Source organism: Alternaria arborescens, assembly GCF_004154835.1.
Source record: "Alternaria arborescens strain FERA 675 chromosome Unknown contig_19, whole genome shotgun sequence".
Classification (NCBI taxonomy): domain Eukaryota; kingdom Fungi; phylum Ascomycota; class Dothideomycetes; order Pleosporales; family Pleosporaceae; genus Alternaria; species Alternaria arborescens.
This window is the reverse complement of record NW_021167874.1, coordinates 1-20,720: the sequence shown is the minus strand read 5'-3', so window position 1 is coordinate 20,720 and position 20,720 is coordinate 1. Positions and strand designations below refer to the sequence as shown.

General features: G+C 50.6%; 8 protein-coding genes across 8 annotated transcripts; 4 read left to right on the top strand and 4 right to left on the bottom strand.

Annotated features, from left to right (window-relative positions):
- Positions 1-198: 198 nt before the first annotated feature.
- Positions 199-2,073, top strand: AA0111_g7907 (hypothetical protein; the record flags this gene model as incomplete). The annotated part of the gene is made up of 1 exon (XM_028654296.1): positions 199-2,073. One exon carries the CDS (start codon positions 199-201, stop codon positions 2,071-2,073), a length of 1,875 nt encoding a protein of 624 aa, XP_028504467.1.
- A 164-nt stretch (positions 2,074-2,237) lies between these two features.
- Positions 2,238-4,099, bottom strand: AA0111_g7906 (Efflux pump; the record flags this gene model as incomplete). The annotated part of the gene is made up of 2 exons (XM_028654295.1): positions 2,238-2,901; positions 2,955-4,099. The coding sequence occupies 2 exons, from the start codon at positions 4,097-4,099 to the stop codon at positions 2,238-2,240; spliced, it is 1,809 nt and encodes a 602-aa protein (XP_028504466.1).
- A 1,198-nt stretch (positions 4,100-5,297) lies between these two features.
- Positions 5,298-5,465, bottom strand: AA0111_g7905 (hypothetical protein; the record flags this gene model as incomplete). Its single annotated transcript, XM_028654294.1, has 1 exon — positions 5,298-5,465. The coding sequence occupies one exon, from the start codon at positions 5,463-5,465 to the stop codon at positions 5,298-5,300; it is 168 nt and encodes a 55-aa protein (XP_028504360.1).
- Positions 5,466-8,566: 3,101 nt separating this feature from the next.
- On the top strand, positions 8,567-10,153 carry AA0111_g7904 (hypothetical protein; the record flags this gene model as incomplete). Its single annotated transcript, XM_028654293.1, has 1 exon — positions 8,567-10,153. The coding sequence occupies one exon, from the start codon at positions 8,567-8,569 to the stop codon at positions 10,151-10,153; it is 1,587 nt and encodes a 528-aa protein (XP_028504468.1).
- A 1,223-nt stretch (positions 10,154-11,376) lies between these two features.
- On the bottom strand, positions 11,377-12,338 carry AA0111_g7903 (hypothetical protein; the record flags this gene model as incomplete). Its single annotated transcript, XM_028654292.1, has 2 exons — positions 11,377-12,255; positions 12,306-12,338. 2 exons carry the CDS (start codon positions 12,336-12,338, stop codon positions 11,377-11,379), a joined length of 912 nt encoding a protein of 303 aa, XP_028504463.1.
- Positions 12,339-13,441: 1,103 nt separating this feature from the next.
- On the bottom strand, positions 13,442-15,268 carry AA0111_g7902 (hypothetical protein; the record flags this gene model as incomplete). Its single annotated transcript, XM_028654291.1, has 4 exons — positions 13,442-13,949; positions 14,002-14,611; positions 14,658-15,115; positions 15,171-15,268. 4 exons carry the CDS (start codon positions 15,266-15,268, stop codon positions 13,442-13,444), a joined length of 1,674 nt encoding a protein of 557 aa, XP_028504359.1.
- Positions 15,269-16,221: 953 nt separating this feature from the next.
- Positions 16,222-17,240, top strand: AA0111_g7901 (hypothetical protein; the record flags this gene model as incomplete). Its single annotated transcript, XM_028654290.1, has 2 exons — positions 16,222-16,374; positions 16,425-17,240. 2 exons carry the CDS (start codon positions 16,222-16,224, stop codon positions 17,238-17,240), a joined length of 969 nt encoding a protein of 322 aa, XP_028504465.1.
- A 1,047-nt stretch (positions 17,241-18,287) lies between these two features.
- AA0111_g7900 (hypothetical protein) lies at positions 18,288-19,190 on the top strand (the record flags this gene model as incomplete). Its single annotated transcript, XM_028654289.1, has 3 exons — positions 18,288-18,569; positions 18,642-18,716; positions 18,774-19,190. The coding sequence occupies 3 exons, from the start codon at positions 18,288-18,290 to the stop codon at positions 19,188-19,190; spliced, it is 774 nt and encodes a 257-aa protein (XP_028504464.1).
- Positions 19,191-20,720: the final 1,530 nt, after the last annotated feature.

Sequence of the window (20,720 nt, the reverse complement as noted above, 5' to 3'; positions counted from 1 at the left end):
GTTCACCACTTTGCGTGACCGCATCGAGTCGCCTTCACCCCAACTTGCAGCCGAAAAAGATGCGCGGCCACGCTCAAATGAATCTTCACTCACTGCGCTTCCTACTGCGCTAAGACTGCGTAGATATTCCTACCTTGAAATACCCTCGTTGTCGCAACAATTGCTACACTCACCACTCGTTAACGCAACACTATTACCATGACCAGCGTGGGCGGCTGCCAGAGTCACTCCAAGCCTCCGACTTCGATGCGCGAATTCGACGAGTTGTACCCTTCCCCCCAGGATATTGAGTCGCAGAAGTGGAGCAACGCATTAGAGAATTCGCAGCGCGCGCTCAAAGAATCGATGCACTCACCCGCCTACCGACGGCTCTCTACCAACACCGCATCAATCTGGAACATTGATATCCCGGGACTTCAGGACTCGTCTGGCGGCACTGCGGGAAACGGTGGAGATAGAGGCGTTGTCCAATCTCCTTTGACTGACACCCGAGTGAAGCTGAGCAACAGCTACAAAGGTCGCCATAACGGCTATGTGCAAGCTTCGGTTCCTAAACCTGCCAGTATCGTACCAGAAGGAAGTTTCGATCGAGATTTGAACACCACTGGCCTAGCGACCCCACTCTCACACCGTAGTCATACGCTTCTCAGAATCTCGACTGAGTCACCACGTCAACCTTACTTCGGCGGTTCTGATCATGCTTACGCGAAGCTGGCCACTTTTAGTACGTCTTCTGGCTGGCTTCATAAGCAAGAAAAACACTCGCAAAGACCGCTGCGCTCTACTGCCCACTCCAGCGCACTCGGTCTCCAGGATGACCCTCACCCGGCGAACCTCTCCAACCCACGAGGATCACCGAGAACCCTTCACACGCCGGACCGATCAGATTTTTACGACCGTATGGAAGGTGACTGGATTTCAGGTCTATCGGGTATTCCATCTCCTTCACGCCCTGGTAGTACGGGGAAGCAACTCCACGAGACTAACGGTATACCACTCTGCTCAGTCCCGAACGGAACTATTCTACGAGACTACGAGATGGCATGGCGAAGATCAGCGGAACATGGTACAGATATGAAGAGATCAAAGCACAGACAGCGAGGTCCCTCGTCGCCCACCGTACAGCGCTACGCATCCACTGGATCGATCTTACCAGCCTTCGACATCACACCACGCAGCGCACAAATCGACGACGAAGGAAACATCTTCATCAATGGCCCAGGACATGTACGAAAGCACACTGATCCGTTTGTAGACTCTAAGCTGGTTTTGTACGGCTCACAGTCTGCCAGGTTTCCCATAGCTAGACCTTCGACACAGTTCCAGCTGCCGTCGCAGCCATCCATGCGCCGGACTCTCACTCCGACTACTGCATTATGCCCCAAGTCAGCTCCGAAAAATGTTCCGTCCGCTCATCCGCCCACGCTAGTCACATTACCCGTTTCTGCGACCTCTGTGCGTGCCATGCCACCTACTCCAGCATTCTTTAGTTCTGTATCGGGACCAGTTACACAAGATCGTCCACCCACAAGATCCACCTCCCTTATCCTACCACCTCCTCTTTCTAGTATCCAGGGCAAGTATCATCACACCCCAGAAGCGCGCGCACGCCTAAAAGCACAGGAACCCGTCCGCGAAAAATGGATCCGCACCGAAGCAGCCAAGATCGGACAGCTAGCGAGGCTGAGGCAAAATACCTACCGTCGTTGGGTAGAGACCAATTCTGAACTGAATTACAGAAATTGGCAAAAGGCTGAGGCGGCGTTGGCCGAGGCTACAAACACGGAGAATAAAAAGGAAGAGAGGCGGAATTTGTTCTTGAATTTGAAGGGTATGACGGCGTTGAAGACAGACAAGGCTGAGGATATGTCAGCTGATAGCCGCGACAGAGACACTAGAGGTGGAGAAGAGAAACTGCTTGGCTATCAGATGGCGACGATGGAGCGAGTGTGTGCGGAGGTCAAGCATGGGGAAGGCGATGCGATCATCACGGCTGAGATGCTGGCGACTTTGAGCTTGGATGAGAAGAAGGCTCTTCGCAAGCATCTTCTCGGACGTCTTGGTAGGTATTGAGATTCTTGACCATGTATCACGATACAGCAATTGTGGGACTTGCAGATGAGTAGGAGGTCAAGATATGGAAACTCTTCAAGGTGCCTTATCAGCACATGACAAGCAGCTATGGTAGTCTACTTACCGACCGAATTACAAATCGATCTAAACACCGCCGAGCATGTCTACGCTCCGCCACCTGCCATGATCTTCTTCCCCTTGACACTCTTTTGTTCCATGCCTAGACTGACAAAGAACGCGATACTACTCGTCGCAATCGCAAGTATGAATGCCGTAACAATCGCATTGTTATACCCATGCAGCACGCCTGGCAGAATCTCCGGCGGCACAACACCCCTCAGGTTCGTCGCCCCAGCATTTGCCACAATCCTCGCGTCAAATCCCGGCGCATACTTGGGTACCTCTTTACCCAGCGTATTGACAAAGATATTCTGCGCGATAGAGATGCTCAGCGCACCACCGAGAGAGTTGAAGAACATGACGCAGGCATTGGCTGTAGGCATATCCTTCTCGTTCGTCACGACTTGTACTGCGACAAAGGGGATTTGTACACCAGCTCCTGCGCCGATACCGGCGAGTATCTGGTAGCCGATCCATTGACCTGGTGGGGAAGAGACTTTGAGCGTGTACAGCATGCCTGCGCCGATGGCGAAGATGGCGCTGCCGAACCACATGAAAGGCGCGTACCAACCGACAACAGTGATGAGGCCGCCGATCACAATGGATGAGCAGGTGATGCTGACGAGGTAAGCGATGGTGCGGATACCGGATTCCTCAGCCGTGGTCCCTTTTATAGCCTGGAAGTAGAAGGGAAGGTAGAAGATATGCCTAATGATTGTTAGACTGCGAGCTGGGGACTAGAAGGTTTGACAAGGACTTACGTGTACAAAGCCATGGACAGTAAAGTCGAGTACAAACAGCTAACCAACACAGTCCGCTGGGTAAAGACTCTTACAGGGATTGTCGCTCGGTCCTCCTGGCGCAACTGTATGCCGATGAAAACGGAGATAAGTAGACCAAAACCCAGCAACGTACCCCAGACCTTCGAATTACTCCACGCATAACTAAACCCACCCCACTGCAAGCACAAAAGCAAGCAAACAATAGCACAAATCAAGAACACAGCTCCCACGATATCAATCTTCTTCAGCCTCTCCCTGACAGGAAGATGCGAGTACGTCCTCTTGGGATTAGTAAAGAAAAAAAAGACGACAGCCAGCGACACGGCGCCAAACGGAAGATTAATCCAAAAACACCATCGCCATGACGCGCGGTCAGTGAGCGCACCTCCAAGGATAGGTCCCACGACGGATGCGATGCCAAACATGGAGGAGAGCGCGGCAATGTAAATCGCCCGTTTCCTCAACGGCACCGAAAACCCAATGATGGTCATGCCACCTGAATACAACGCTGCAGCTCCCGCGCCCGCGACTGCCCTGCCGACAATAAACATGGGCGAACTCGTCGCCGCAGCGCATATAATGCTGCCAACCTCGAATATTACGAGCGCCAAGAGATACGTGTATTTGACGTCGAAGTAGGTGTATATCTTGCCGAAGGAGGGTTGCAGCGAGGTTGTTGTTAACAGGTAGGAAGAACCGTACCATCCGACGTCTTCGAGGCTGTTGAAGACGGTTGTGATTTTGGGGATTGCGGTGGCGATGATGGTGTTGTCGAGGGCGATGACGAAGGTTGTTAGACAGAGGCCGACGGAGAGGATGGCGAGTTTGAAGCCGCTGAGGTACTTGGAATCGTCGTCGGGTGCGGCGGATTCATCTTTGTCGTCTGAAGTCGCGATGGCTTCGGTTGGGGTCTTTTCGTTGGGTGGGGGTTTGGTATCTGTGTTTGTTGGTGGCGAGGGGGTGTGGGCTTGGTCTTGTGTTTCGTTGGGCGCAGACTTGCTCTCGAGGCTTTTCTTCGGCTGTTCCACTTTTGAATCATCGTCTCCAGATGTTCGTGTGTCTTCGGCATGGGGAAGAGTCGTGTCTGTGCCGACTGTCTCTTGAGTAGAATCGGTTGCCTGCATAACGGCTGCGGGTCTAGCTCAAAACAACCAAAACAAGCCTTCTACGGGCCTCTGCAAACTGTGTGAGACCTGTCAACGGGTATCTTGTGGACCGACAAACAATCTCGCTGAAAGCGGAAAGCTGGTTTACCCAGGAAGCAAACTCCGGTAAAACGAGGCAAACGCAGGAAATGCATCGAAAGAAGCAGCAGGGCGGACCGTCATTCTCTATAGAGTCTTCAGTCACGCGCCGTAATCAAAAAGTGATCGTTTGGAGCGATGACCGTATTCTTTACGGCGTTCGTTAGCCAAGCGACATGTCTAACGGGCATCTGGAACCGAGAAGAGGTGCAGTGGGCGCGGGACGTTGGGTTGCCGAGCTCAAGCAACCAATGAGGAATTGCGCAGGATACATCCTTGCAACGGTAGTAATCGTCGGAACTTGGGTCTGGGTATACAATCAACATCGTTTATGAATTTGGGCGTTGTTGAGCGCGGTCATGCATGCGACGTCTGTTCCATCGTACGTAGCAAGGCACTTGAGACGCAATGCATCCCATGTCGACACTGATGACCGTAAACAATTGGTCACTATCGCGACCAACAGAGAAAGAAGAGTTCGTCGTTGTGGAAGAAGATGCGGTCTTGAAACTTCTCCACAAACCACCGTCGACGATTTGCGCATCTGGTGACCGTACCCGAGGTGGAAATCAATCGCATCGTCGAACCCGAACGCGAGCAGGGACAGCGAATGAGAACCCCTGTTGGTCGTGTGTTCGCGAACGCAGATCCCTGTGGGTATCATGGGGGACATGATTAGCCGGGTGGTGGGGTAGCTAGGGCTTTCCTTTTGTAAGAGCTGGTGCTTCAAGCTTCATCCTTGACAAACTGGGCAGCGGACAGATTGCGCAGCGGGCCGTCTCGTTCCCGTAGATGTACCACAGAAGAGAGCCATGCTGGGTGAGAAGGTCAAGACGGCGAGGGAAAAGCATGGTTTTTATGCATGTAGTAACTGTAATATATGCTGCCAAGCTTGAACAAGTGGTTGAAAATGTACAATGTAAGGATACTAGAACAGCGCAAACATCCTCCTTCTATAATCTAACTTCTCCTACATGATATCGGCATGCGGAACTTCCTACTGACGGTGATGCCAGGTAATCCATAAGATGTGCCACTAGCTGCATCCACGCTGGTCTTATGTAAAGACGAGCCGTACCTAACCTGGGCACGTACCGCAAGCAGTCTCGACCTTGACAGTGGCGAGAATCACGCCTTCATGACCGCGCGCGCACTTTCGCTGCGCGATTTGGCCTTTAGGGCACATTTGCTGGAAGACCATCTGTGTGTGTCCGCACTTGTGGGAGTAGGCATGATAGAAACACATGGCGGTGGCGCAACGTTTGGTAATGACTGGAAGACCGCTCGATTAGATCTTTGGTATGGTCTTTTGGGATCGATAGGGCTGTGATGCGAGCCCCGAGTCTGATAGCTTGTTAGACACTAAAATATATGGAGCACACTGCGACGCCGATATGCTTCTGCCGCATCTTTTACCTTGAAGCTGGGCAAGATTGGATCTTGATCGAAATGAGTGAACGTACGCGGGAGCAAATTGCGACAAAACGGTGATGAATGAAAGTGTTGGATAACAACGCCCAGGAGGAAGCCAGATTACAGATGATGCTATGATGTCTCCGTCACAAACCCAAGCTCTTTATAGCATCAAGTACATCTCACTCGATGCATGATTGCCTGCTGTTGCTCAAGTTGCACAGTTTGATATCCGTGAGCAACCGAGCAATTACAAGCTTATCCGCCCGGTCAGACAAGCACAACACACCGTTTTGTATGGATAAGCGGACGTTCGTCACGGGACGGGAGATGTCAGGAACGGTCCTCAGCTTACCACCGGTCACGGTAGATGAAGTCGTACATCAAGATATGAGTGTTTGAAGATTACCATCAACATCTATTCTGGCGATACTGGCTCATTGTTGATGTACAGGTGGAACGAGCGGCTCCGGGTAGGTGAGGAAGAAGAGACAGTCTGGGTCGGTCAAGTTCCACAAACGCGTGCTTGTTGGGAGGCGTTGTGCATACAGAACTATGGCCATAATTCAAACACGGTGACCCGAGATTTGCTTTCTCAAAGCAGGCAGCACCATGAAAGCCATCATGGTAGTATGTTTGGTTGATGAATCTTATCGCTGGCCATGTACGTCCGGGTTTTCCTCGACCCACCTTGCCGCCGGCTCGCATCTTTCAAGCGATGCGACGCTTGGTGTTGCGATGTTTGCGCAATGCTTGTCGTCATTTCCGGCCGTTCTTCGTCGGTATGGCCCGGTCACACGGTACTGGAATCCCAGGCGCACTGCAGCCCACTCGCTGCGGAGGACCTGTAATAAACATTATAGCGGCGTCATCCGGGGTGTAATCAAGAAGGCTGGCTATCAATAGTGGCTTTTAGCTGCCGATGACATTCGGCCAGCATTTTCGAAATTCCAGCCAATCAGCACTCGGCCACACCGCCAATCCGTGTGGAGACTTTTCGATGCAGATACGCCGCCAGATCCTGCAGATGACGAGACGATAGCTCGAGTTTATCAAGCGATACTAGTTCTCTGGAGTGTGAGGATGAGGTGTAGGGGCTCCGAATATAGTTGTCGGTTCTATGTTCGCATTCGAGGCTGGGAGGTGCAGATTGCTCCACCGCGGGCCATATTGCTAAGCCTGCAGGCTACATGTTGACATGCCAGGAACATATGTCTACATCAGCGTCTCGTCAGCGTGCATCGTGCTAGTCCTCACCGTGGGGTAGGAGGCCAGAATGACAACGCAAGCGCGTGCTGTCTGGGGCTGATTTGGGAGCGCCTTGATTAGGGCTGTCGAAGCGTCTTCAAAGCGTCTCTTGCGGCAGATGGACAAGTAGAATGATGGCGTACTGTACCCCACCAAGCCGTGGGACGATGCGCTGGCAAACGGTGTGGTTCATCTGAGACGGCAGCTGAGGCACAGCCCTGCATGCGCTCGTAGGCGAGCCTTGAAAGCAGCCGTGTTGGAGAGACATTGACGTCGAGTAGGAGAATATGTTATAGTCGTTCTAGCCTCAATGCCAGCTGGCAACGCCTCGCTCGAACGACTAACGGCAAAAAGGACATGCAGCAGACGTGTGCAGTTTAGCGGAGGAGTTGGACGCTTGACACGTAGCCCACCATAGCTCGCCTGTCTGCAGATTGACGCAGGAGCTGCACCTGCGTCTCCAGAGAGCCGGATAGAGTGTGCGGGTTAATACTAGCATGCGTTTCCTTTGCGTTCGCCCTGCTATTTCCTTTTGCGCCGTTGTCGTCGTCTTGGTGTAGTTGTCATTTTCTCATCGTCGCGCGCAACCATCGCGGGACTGCCGCTCGTTCCCTCAACACCAGGCCAAGCGTAAGGGTCTTCGCAACACCTAAAAAGGAACATCCCCACCCGCTGCCCTGAGCGCGATCGAACGGTTATCCTCGCGCGCATCTGCGAATCTGGCGTCTGTAGGAGTGTGCGCGGCCAAGTTTCGCTTCCTCGGCGTCCAAAACAGCTGCACTGACCGCTGCCACACCGCCTGCCGACGTCACGGCCCTTAAGACGGTCGCATTACCTCGTGCGCGCAGGAGGATTGAAGCTGGCCAACATCGCAATGCGCTGTCCAAGGCCTCGGATCCACCTCTCCCAGCCTCCAGCCATCTCGCAATCGACGTCTGACGTCTGTTAGCCTGTCGCAAAAGGGTCTTGCAGCGCCTCACCTCTTGCGCGTTTCCATTGGCTCCGCCATCACCCCAGTCGTCGAATAAGAGCAAGGCACTGGCCCTAAACAACGACACCGTCTCGCCCTATCCGTTTCGAGATATCCCGATCAATGTGAGCCGTTGCTCGCCTTCATCAATTGGAATCGTCGCTGACAGCTGTCCAGACAGTTCATCACTCGGCGCTCGACCGCTTCACCTTCATTCCTGCCCCAGCACTGTACACCACCTTATATACGTTGTGTCATGATCGTCGCTTCCATCGTCATCGCCTAATTCAACAAATCTCCGAGTAGCGCTTCCCGACTTGGTCCATCACGAGAATCGACTTTCACCCGTACAAGGGACGTGCACGGACATCCGGTCGCTTGCCGAAACATATCAATTGGCCAGCACTTGTTGCTTCGGTGCCAGAGCCTCATCTCCAAGCGGACATCATCGCAAGGTGTCATCGGTCAGCCTGGGCCGGGCTGCACTGTGTCTGTCTTCTAGAAGATACAGCGCAACGGTCCGGGTTGGCGGTTAAGGTTAGTGGGTTCATCAATCGCGCCTTCCGTCTATACCATCATCACTTCGCTATCACCACATCGTGGCTCGACAGCGTCAATTCAGACCCTCCGTCGTCATCTCATCTCTCCTCTTTCGCCGTCTCTCCTGTTCTACCTCGACTGCGACTTACGAAGCATACCAGACTAATCACTAAACCATGGCATCTCTGGACTTTGACCAGAAGTTCCTTGGTCGGATAGCCAAGCAGACTGAAGACACGAGTCCTTTCCTGTCCAGCGCTCTTTATCAGATTCTGGGTCTGTCGGTCCTTCTGGCCCGGAGACTCATTCGCGCCAGGAAGCTTCGCAAGCTGGACACTAGCCGAGATACACCTTCTCTCTCGACTTATCAGCACATACTATGGATGTCTCGCGAGGGACTATCTATACTCGAGCTCTATGTACTCCCATATGCTCAAGACAATCAGCATGGACCAGAGTGCAGGGTGTTGAGCGTCAAGTTGCGGGCGAGCTTCTACCACATCTTCTGTCTCTTCCACAATCAACCACCAGTCACGACAATGAACATGACAAGCACCGACCCTCGAAACCCTGCTTCACTCCCTTTGCATCTCTCACCACCAAAGCATGGCAACGGACATGGTCGTAGGGCAGATCCCTCAGGACTGTCACCCCCTTCGAAGCGCTCTGGAAAACAACCAGCATTACGGGAGCCAATCGACTCCATCCAATCCGAAAGTTCCTTCATCACGAACCCATATGCAGCAGGAGGACCAGTCGGCACACCATCACCGGGACCTACAATCAACGCGCCTCCAGGCCTCAACCCAGTGCCCATCCCACAGCCCTCCTCCTTCATACTTCCACCCCTCAACTTCGTTCCCTTAGCCAGTGGCTACTTCACGACCGCCACACAGTATGCTACCTCGTTTCTTCCTGGTTCGCATCCACTACGGCTGTCGGTTGCGCTCGAGCACAGCGCATTCCTGTGGGACTGTCTACATGATCATGACGCGTCCCGGCGCGTCGCCCGACGTGCAATCAAGGACGTGTACCGCGCACAAGAGGCTATGGACGACACGGAGTTCGAAGATGCTGCTGAACTCGTAGGTATTCTGGGTCGCATGATGAAGCGCAAGAGCTGGGAAGGTACCCCACGCGTCGGAGGCATGGCGAGTCCCGAGCCTGTCCCACAGAACGCTTCGCAAACAGCTGGAAGTACGATACCACAATCAAGCATGCCGGTCACGTCCCCTACACAACGCCCTCAGCCAAGTAGCAGGAGAGCAGCCGAGACATCGCCGCTCACGGACTCTTCTATGCAGACACCCCCAGCAAGTGCTGTACGCAGTCGAGCAAACACGGCAAGCAAGTCTGTGCCTCGACAAAATGAAAGCCAAAGCCACGAGGACACTCCCAAGTCACCACCGCGGCGGCATACCGAAAACAATAGTCGCGACACCACACCACGTAATCGGCACGTCAGTGTCGAAAGCGGTGCGAGCACAACACCTCGGGCACCCCAGGGAGCCGGCGGTCGCTCTCCCGCCACCCCATCCACGGTCCGAACCGCGCACCGAATCTCAGGCAGCGGCGGCTCCTCAAAAGGAACACCCGTCGCGGGAAGTGCATCGACGCCGCTAACTCAAAGCGCAGCCGCCGATCCCATGCGAAACTCGCCGACGCTGCGGCGCACACCTCCGACGCAATTCTCGCCGGGATACCACGACTCGGCGCGTATCTCGCCCTCGCAAGAGAGTTCATATGCGAGACAGCAGAGGTGACTAGTAGAGACGGGTCGGGAGAAGCAGACGCAACGTAAAATGGAAGTGCAATGGACCGACTCCATGCACGAAGCCGATATTGTGTTGTTGCCCATGACACAGCCGAGCTCTGTGTCATCGACGCCTATCGACTTTGCTGGACAAACATATCCTGAGTATCCAGTCCGCTTTCGGCCATGAGCTCCGATATGCATGCTTGGACCGCTTCGACAAGAGTGCCGACCAGAGCGAATGCACTTCCATACATCCCTTCCCGTCGCAGATCTACGAAGAAGCTCCAAAGAGCGCATAAGATACGAGGGACGTATCATCACATCACTTATTGAGTAACCCTTTGGGGTTAACAACCTATTGTACTATACCTATTGGCGTTCTTGGATGTTTATACCTTGGTCTGGCGGTACACATATGCTTCGCCGTTTGCGTTGTAAGCATACCGGCTACCAAAAAAGTCGCCTACGTATTCTTTTGGCTGGGGCGGCAATACTGCATAATGTTTTTGTTCACACGTACTTTGGTGGCTGAGTTTGTATTTTCTGTTTCCTCTCTGCGCTCTGGACGATACCATGTTTGCTGGCTTGATCTTTTTGGGGGTGGACCATTGGATATCTTGGTGCGTATGATATGTAATCGAGAGTTTCCAACTGAGTGCGTGCGTTTAGAAAGTCGTCTAATACAGGTTTTACATTGTTCATCGTGACTCGCTTCTGCTGTGGCCCGTCGACTTGCTTGAGATCTGCTGAGGGTAGCGGCCTAGCTTATAGTGGTAATTCAGAGTTCTCCTGCGTTCTGCAACCTTACATTGTCTTTCTTGTATACTTCAGTTGTCGTTCTACGTCTCAAGTCCTTCACCTCGCTAGCATACTCCTCCTCACCTTTGTTACCTTGAAAATCGTTCTCTTCCTGTTATGAACATGTATCTTTATTCGTCTTAGACCGCGTTGCAGATTTCAGGCGGGGGAGACGTCTTCGAAGACTTGGATGTTGAGTGTCTTAGCTCCGCTACGATAAAGACTTCTTGAAAATCGCCGACAATCAGTGTACAGAATAGGGTTTGCGAACGACCATCCCTTGATCATCACTGTTCTTCCAATATCTACACCCGCAGCTTAAAGGATACAGCAACGCGACACATGACAAAACCACTCCATATTGTAGTTCGGGGGTACGCATAGATAGCCTTCCTGTGCACGATAGTTGGATACAATAGGACGGTCGACGAATCATGCGATAGCTGTACCAGTTCGCTTTTCAGCAACGACGCGCCTCACAACTTGCTCTAGATCCTCACGTTCAAGACCCAGCCTCTCGTCCCAAAGCCCTCCCGGTCTCGAATCTCCCAGATTGACCGGACCAGTCGCCAACGCTCTTACCAATAATGGAATACCACTATAATCGCCTTTTTGGACCCTTCTGTGCCCTTCTTCAACGAAGTCTTTCGAAGCGCGCCGCTTGACTGTCCAATCCTGGCCGTCTATCTTCTGGAGAACAGTAAGAAGATTGTTCTGACTGAGGTTGAATGACGACGTGTAGACGTAATTATTTCTAGTCTCCTCGGGGTGCTCCAGAATCTTGATTATAGCTTTCCCCACGCTCTCCAGTGTCGAAACTGTGAATTCAGTCGTACCCTCGTCTGTCAGCGTCGCAGTCTTTGTAACAAGGTCAAAACCAAGATGACCATCTCTTAGAGCCCAGTCAAACCACAGCCCAGTCACAAGGCTCGTCCATTCCATCCTATCTTCTTTCGACCGGAGATAGTCGACCGTCTGCACCTTGAAAGGAAGTATCGGGATGAATTCAACAACGCGAGGATCCTGTGTATTCGGACCATACTCGCTGGGGAGAAATCTCTTCACGCCAGCCGCGACAGCAGCGTCGATGAACCTGTTCTGATCCCCTGTCGCGGCACCGCCAACCGTGCTGATCACCACATCCTGGCCTTGCATCGCAGATTTTAATGAATCTAGGTCGTCGTAGTCTGCGCGGATGACGTGTACGCCCTCAGGGAACTGAGATGATGAGTTCTGCCGCGAAAGAACAGTCGTGTTGTATGGTGAGTCCAGAAGAATCTTCAAAACGACACTCCCTAGAGTTCCAGACCCCTTTCGTGATGTCAGTCTATAGCCTTGGTTTCACAGGTGATCGAACTTACACCAATAAGCAACACATTACGGTAGGTAGCCATGTCCAAATACAGAGAGATTGTATCAACGTCCTTTGTCTTCCTTGAGTCTTTCGTTTCGATCGATTGATAAACGTGGCAACGATAGCTGCTTCGAAGAGTGCATCTTGAGTTTGTGCGACAACCCTTGCACTCTATATACACACAGCTCGAGTTTCCAAAGGTTGCACACATGCTTGAGATTAGTTATTGCTGCCTCGAAATCACTGCCTCAGGCCTATGGGAAGTCGCACTCAATTCTTAGCCTCATACTGCATTTGTCATGTATTAAGTGATCATGTAGACGCACCGACCGATATCCGTCCTGATGATCTCTTGGTTAGACCTTATCTGCGGGTAATTACGGCCGTAAGATCGAGAAGCGAACGAGGTGAGAAAGCTTAGCTACCACGAAGCAAGCTGTTGCTTGGTACCGCAATACGCAAGCACTGTTCAGTATGGTGTACATGAGTTTTGTATATTGCCTGCGCTTGTTTTATATTTGCTGCGGCTTCTTATAAGTTATCTCTGCTATTCACAAACTCTCTTAAGACCTTCTTCGAATCAGAAATTAGAATCGCGTAGTGATTCAAACTTGGCTACTCTCCTGAATTCACGTTCACAAAACAGGTGCTATGTTCTGGGGGTATTCTGTGTTACAGGTGCTAAAGAATTTGCAGCTTTTGTCTTGGCGTCGAGTGGAGTAGCAACGTGCTAAGATCCACCCCACTTATGTATTCCTGCATCGTCGTCCTCTTGAAAGCCGCGTTGCTCTACAAGACGAATGTCTTACTAGTTTCTGTATGATCTGTTTTGTATGTGCTATAGATATGTTGCTATCGAGATTATCGTCATCCAATCACAAGACAACATCGGTCGCTTAGCTCAGTTGGTTAGAGCGTGGTGCTAATAACGCCAAGGTCGCGAGTTCGACCCTCGTAGTGACCATTACCAGCCTTTCTTTTTGGTAAATTGATATCATTGAAAATATCCTATCAAGCGAGAACGTTTTTTTATTTGGCTTATTTGACCTCACGATGTTGCGTTGGGCTCCGCATCTCAGTAAAGTGACTAAGACAGCATTAAAGCAATAGAGACCGAGGCGAATCGTATACTGATCGCTACGGCTAAGCATTAATTGTAGGGTCTATCAGCTGCGAGAAGTCGGTGACTCCTGGCCAGCAATGATCCATCGTTAGATCTTCCCATGACGGTAATGTAGAAACATCATAGCTTATCCAGGGGTATTGCCAAGTCGGTGACAAGATGTTCGATGAACCAGCCTCAGCATGGAGTAAAGCGTCGCCTGCCAATTGATCTTCAAATACACTACCGTTCAGAGGCTGAGTAAGGGAGGGTTGATGCACAAATGGTCCATGTAGGGTATGATCGAGATCGAGTTCTGTGTTCAAAAATAACCTCCGTGACGATTCTTGTATTGGATTGCGGCAGTGCCAAAGTCTTTCCAACATCTCACTATAGATATGGCAGACGTGAGTGCCGGTCGTGGACGCTTCCTTCATGGTTGAAGTCAGACGTGAAACGAGGCCATTGATTGCGTTCAGCAGTGTCTTAACGTTGCTCACGTTGAGGTTTACTACCTTGTGCAGAAACACAGCTGCGTAGACTGCGTAGCTAACAGTTTGTTCAGTGAGGTATGGTAATGTAACGAGGTCGGACAACTTACAGAAAAAAACGCGATGGAAGGTATTGCACTTCGCTGTGCGGGTCCAAACTTGTCAATCTTTCGAGCAACTTTGTCGCCGCGCGAATCGCACCGTTGATGTAGAGCCCATCAGGCAAAGATAGGGTGCTTCGATGGAATCCTTCTTCCAAGGATATTTCATTGGTGGCATGTGTTTTGGGATGCGACCTTGGGTCCTTGACTGATCGTGCGACAACGGCCTGGAATGAAAATGCGTTTACGTACAGACAGACGTACTCATAAGTTATAAAGACTGAGTTTGGTACCACTGACGAATTGTCCAGTCGTCGCCACGTAGTCATCCACATTGCTGCAGCACCCAGAAAGTCGTCTAGGTACCGAGCGTAATCGCCATCTTTGATAAGAGCCTGAGTCCGTTCTGCGGAAGCGTACAAGATCAGATGGGCGTTGTACAAGATCTGTACAAGGTCCAGATTGGCTTGCAAGATCGCGGAATGATCATATAAATCTCCAGATCTAGGTTTCAGACTGGGGAAGTCATCCGCAGTAAATTGGGAGGACAGAGATGGCCCACGAGACCAGAACGATTGCCCCAGGCGGACTGATATATGGCGGTCTGCGAGATACACAACTAGGACCACATCAGCGGCTTTCTGGTACGGAGATGACATACTTACAATGCCAAACTAGTCGCTCCTGTTCGCTCTGCTCTTGTGTGGTGTAATCGCGAGATTTGCGGAAAGCCCCTCTGTCTAACCGAAGCATATAACCTTGTCGTATGGCGAGGCCTACAAGTGACCACGCACGCCTGTCTTCGGTGAAAAGATTGCCAGGCGCTTCTTTAGTCTTGAGCTTAGATTCAATGTGAGGTAGCCACTCCGCTAGAACCAAGAGGCCTTCGACCGTGCGGGGTGTTTGAGTTGAGGGACGGGCTAAAAGTACCTCCAGTAGCAGTTTCTGAGCATGTTCCCAACAGTATCGATGTACGAGTACATGCTGCGTCGAATCTCGCGATGCAACAGTCAACAGCACTGTGAGAAGAAAGTGTTCGGATTTCCTAATCTTTTCTATGACCATCGGTGAGTGGAGCCATGCTGGAACTATAGGATAATGAGGATGATAGGTCTTTGTATATCTGATTCCACATCAGTCAATCAAAACAACAGGATAGGCTTTCAAGAGTAACTGACTTTTGCAATAGCTCAAGGATTACGCCCATCTGCAGTATCCCCGTTGTTAGCAACTCGAAATCGTCGAGCGTAATCGACCCATTTTTAGTCGCTTGCATGCTGGGCGCCGATGACGTTGCATCGTCGGCTAAAGTAGGGGTCGAAGCCAACAGTAAACGCTCGTTTGAACGTGCCAGTATCTCGAGCGCGTCAGACGGGTTCCTTAATTCAACTTCTATCTCTTTGCTTGACTCAAACGGTTTTGGCAAGCTTCGTGCACATATCGTAGATTGGTCGGTGTCCAGAAGCGTCGGAGATGGTCCAGAGCTTGTAGCAGTACTCTCATTCTCGTGCACCAGCGCTTCTGAGATGTCTGTTGCATCACCGCGAGCAGTTCGCGTAGCTTTATTCCGTCTTTGGCCTCGTCTCGACTGGACGAGGACACAATCGTTGCCAGAAAGGTGACATGATCTGCAGGGCGGCTCCTTTCGGCCACTTGAGCCGTCAAGGTCACACTTTGTCTTGCGGTGACGGCAGCGTAGACATGCACGGAAGGATCGTTTACCAGTCGATGTGGTCATCGCTATCTGTTGCTTGTTGGCACTGAATAATGTGATGGCAGGAGCGACGATGAGGATGAGGGTACGAGATTGGCTGCACCGGCTCTCGGCTATGGTCGGTTACGTCGCTATGAGACTAGTGCGTTTCTGCTGCCCTTACCGTTCGACGTGCGCCGTCGCTAAATGTCCGAACACAATCTCACAAGAGCACCATTCGTCCCCTCATAGATAGCCTTCGGCTTTGGGGATCGACGGAGGTTTCATGGACAAATTCACGGCACTTCGCCTGCATATGAGAGCTGTGTGCACGAGCGAACACCAGCACATGTTGTGCATATCTATAATCGGTTATGGATCAAACATGTGGTGGATACAGTTGATCGGCAATGGCAGGCGTCAAGCAACCGTTGCTAAAGAGACTGAAGCCTCACAAATATAAGATCTAACACCTGTAAAACGAAACAAAGTATCATTCAAGACTAGACAACACATCAAGTTCATCAGCTTTCAACATGTCAGCCACGATTACCGAAAAGACTATCTCTGTCCCGACCCTTCAAATTCGAGAGCTTAAGAACGGCTTCGGTGTTGAGGTTCGAGGGCTTGACCTTAAAGATGGTGCCTCTGATGAGACTTACCGCCTTCTTCAAGACCTCTTGACGAAGGTGAGCGCCCCGAAAACATTTTCATGGCTTCTTACTTACTATATGTGCAGTATGGTGTGATCGTCTTACGCCAGACAAACTTGACCGACTCGGCCCACATCGCCTTGGGCCGTAAATTCGGCGAACTAGACGATGTGAGGCCCTACAATAAGGCCGGCCGTAGGAATCGTCTTGATTATGACGAACTCTTCGATGTCGGCAACATCGAAGCGGACAACACCCTTGTCTCTCCGACTAGCCCACGCGCGCAGGCAAACAAAGGCAACAGCTACTTCCACGTTGACAGTAGCTTCAACCCACGCCGAGCAGGCTACTCCTTGCTACTGGCTCACGAGTTACCTCCCACTGGCACAGGCGGTGCGACAGAATTCTGCGATACGAGGGCGGCTTGGGATGACCTTCCTCGTAATGTACAGAGTGAGTTATTGGCTAAAGACCTAGTTGCTTGCCACTCGATTCTGCATTCAAAGAAGCTAGCTGCCCCTGAGCACTTTGCGGGTATAGAACCTGCTGATCATCCTATGGGTCGTCATAAGCTTGTGCAGCGTCATGAAGTATCTGGACGTACGAATTTGTATCTGGCGATGCACATCCACCACATTGAGGGTTTGAAGCCAGAGAAGAGCGAGGAACTATTCAATATGCTATTCGAGCATGCTACCCAGGAGAAGTATAGAGTGACTGTGGACTGGCATGATGTCGGCGATCTAGTCATCTGGGATAACACTTGCACTATGCACCGTGCGATGGGAGGACCTTTTGCATACAAATATCGCAGGGATATGAGAAGAGTCACAGTACACGATAATAGTAGCCAAGCATGGGGTCTGAATGACAAATCAGGCGTAAGACAAGGTCTTTCCTAGGTACTCATTATTATAGCAGGAGAACTATGGGTCGGTCAGTCCGGTCCAATGTTCATGGCCACGGTGGTAGCTATAATCGAGCACACTTCCTTTGCTTCTTGGATGCATGCGAAATCTTCTCTTCTAGGAAAAAAAACGGAAAAGGAAATGCGTAAAGGCTGTACAATTATGATGAACTTGTCTTGATCAGCTGCAGAGGTAGGGACGAAAACAGAGCAACGCTCACTTCGCAACAATAACGATGTTTATGTACGCTTGCACTTTCCGTTTGCACTTTCCTCATCTATTTGGTTCTAGTGGCAAGTCTATCGCGCTGCATCAAAAAGTTAGCAACAACAGCAATGTTTCCCTCTCACACCTCTATCTTACCTTTGCATGAACATTTTCTAGAACGATAGCAGAAAACACCTATCTCCAATTCTTGCTGAACTAGAGTTTGAAGGTTCAATTTAGAGTTGTCTAGACGCGTACCACTAGACGCTGTGCACTTGCGCGTAACTAAGATTAGGGTTGAGGTAGTTACCAACAAGCGCAGAAAATACGAGGTATGACCGAGCCTTACAAAGCAAGATCTCTCAAGCGCTGGTAAAGGTCGGTAATCGGAGCTTGCCATCCCCGATCCATTTCGTTCTCGTCCTAGCGCTGGGGTTCATCAACTACAATGACTAGTCTTGTCCCACTCCTTCGCGTCCTAAGCTACCGCCTCTGCTCTGTTATTTGCTTGAGTCGTATATTCTACTTCCATCGGACCAATTGTTGCCCCGAGTCTGGTCGTACTCATTTGCATAACTCGCGCTTCGTCTGTTACTATGTGCGGAGACACGATATATAACGTCCACATCTTCACCCATTTCCGGTCGCAACAGACCGAAGCAAGCCTACCAACTAATTGTGTCTCATCTATTCATTCACTATGTCGAGCAACAAGCCCACTCTCGTAGTTTTAGGTGCCACTGGCAACCAAGGAGAATCAGTCCTTTCGCACTTTCTTTCCCTCACGCCTTCCCCATACGTATTTCGCGGTGTCAGTCAGAACGCGGAGTCGAGATGGTAGCAGGAAACTTCGACGAGCCCGCCTCACTCGACGCTGCGTTCAAAGGGGCATCGGCCATCTTTAGCGTGACGGACTATTGGATTCTTTACGGATCCCTTTTGGCACGGCAGCAGTCTTCCGCCAACGGTCAAAGCACGATGCTTCTCGCGAAGGAAAAGGAAATTCAACAGAACAAGAACATCATTGATGCTGCTGCCAAAGTTGAGACCCTAGAAAGGTTTATCTTTTCTAGTCTGCCCAACACCGAGAAACTCAGTGGAGGAAAATACTCCCACGTACATCAATTTGACGGAAAAGCTATCGCTCAAGAGTATGGGAAAACAACCTATTTGGAGCTCTGAAAGAAGACGAGTGTGCTCTATGCGGGCTTCTTCCTGGAGAACTACCTCAAGCCTGATGCAAGCGCATATCGTCCAAAGCTGGTATGATAACAACGCAAGTCCTGTTTCTGACAGAAAAGTGCACTAACTTGTTGTTAGGACAATACTAAAAATACACTGTCTTTGGCAGCCGTTGGCACGGTACATCTTCCCATGTTCTCGGCAAAGGCTAATACCGGGCCTATTGTCCACGCCCTTATCCGCGAGGCAGCTGGCCAGAAGGTCATTGCTAGTAACACATGGCTCACTTTCCAAGATTTTGCAAGGACACTAGCCAATGTTCTTAGTAAGGACATTGAATTTACCAACGAACAGCCGAGCTTCAACATAAGTGATCCAGAGCTGGGACAGAATTTTGCAGACATGATGGGGTGGTATATAGAGTTCAACTACGACGGCAGCAAGGTTGACAAGAGTGTGATACAACCCAAGGATCTTGGCGTTGAATCGCACCTAATGTCTGTAGAAGAGTGGTGCCGAAAGCAGGACTGGGAAAGAATTCTAGATGTTACCTAAACAAATCAAATACAGCGCTGTTATTAAGCATACCTAATCTTTTTTTCTTCAGAACTAGGCTGCTAACTCCTCTAGTTTAACGTAGCAGTAGTTTGGAATAAGTGTAGTCGACTCATGACCTTCAAGTGATGAGATTTCCCCATCAAGCTCTACAAACTTGAAATTCCAGAAAAGTAGTGTGACAAGCGTTCGTAGCTGTATGTATGCCAACCTCTTTCCAAAACATTGCCTGGGCCCAAATCCAAAGGACTGCATAGGCCCAGCTGAAGGATCAAATTTCATCTTCCCAGATACCTCGTCCCATTTCAACCATCTATCTGGGTTGTACAGATGTACGTCTTCTGGCGACCAGTCAGGACGTCTTTTAGTGATATTGGACTTGGTTCGTAAATCCTCCGGAACAGGTATGGCCGGCCCATCCAATCCAGGTCCACTCGACGGCATGAGAATGGTAGTTCCTTTCGAAAATCTGTACCCTATTATCTCAGTATCAACTAAAGTAGAGCGCAGGAAAGCAGGAAAAGGCGGTCGCATTCGAAGTGTTTTCTCAATAACCGCGGGGAGGTATGGAATGTCGGCACCTGCAATCTCTTCCTTCGTTGGTTGACCACCTACCTGCTAGGCTTCTGCATGGTATTGACGCAGGTTGCTGCACAATTTGTCTTGAGCATCTTGATTCTGAGCAAGAAACTTCAGGGTCCAGGTTATAGTCGTCGCGCTAGTTTCATGCCCGGCTTGGTAGTAACCAGTTGACCACGGGAAAAGTTAGCAAAACGTGCTAAGTTTCATGGGTTTCAAGAAGCCAGAAACCGACCTCGTCGAAGATACCGTTCCTGAAGTAATCCGGTTTGATACCCTTACTATCCGCCGCTTTTCTCTCGCGCTGCACCATATGATCCAGGACAGATGTTATAGTCTTGTTTTCCAAATGGGAAACAGATTTCTGTATCTCCATCGCCTTGAATCTTTTCACCCAAGCGTAGGATTGACGCAATACCTTATCTTTGAATAGACAATAATAGTGCATTGTGTTCGGAAACGCACTAAGAACCTGTTCGCCGATGTGATGAGACAATCTCTCCAGGCCCTTGATGTGAGCAAGGTTCGGTAAGTGTGGGAAAACAACGCTGTTAGATTTCTCGTCGAATTGCAACGGAAGTTCTCCATCGAACGACTCTAGATATCTCAGCTGTTGAACGATAGCGCCGTTTTTATCGTTCACTGCAATAGCTGCCGCGAGGATCATATCTGAAGCAGCGCTGAATATGTCTTCGAAAGCATGAAATGCCCGGCCGCGAGCATGTTCATGCTTAAATTTCCACAAGCTGACTAGATTGGTGGATCGCATATAAATCCATAAAGAAGACACCTTTTACTGTTTTTAGAATATTTGTAAATTGTAAGAAAGACTTCTAACTTAAATTTTATAGAAATATTAGTATTAACGTAGGTGCATAGCGAGTGGCCGGGACAAGCGAGTGGCCGGCTTTTGCCAAGACCCCACCAAAACCACGGCTACACACGACTGTA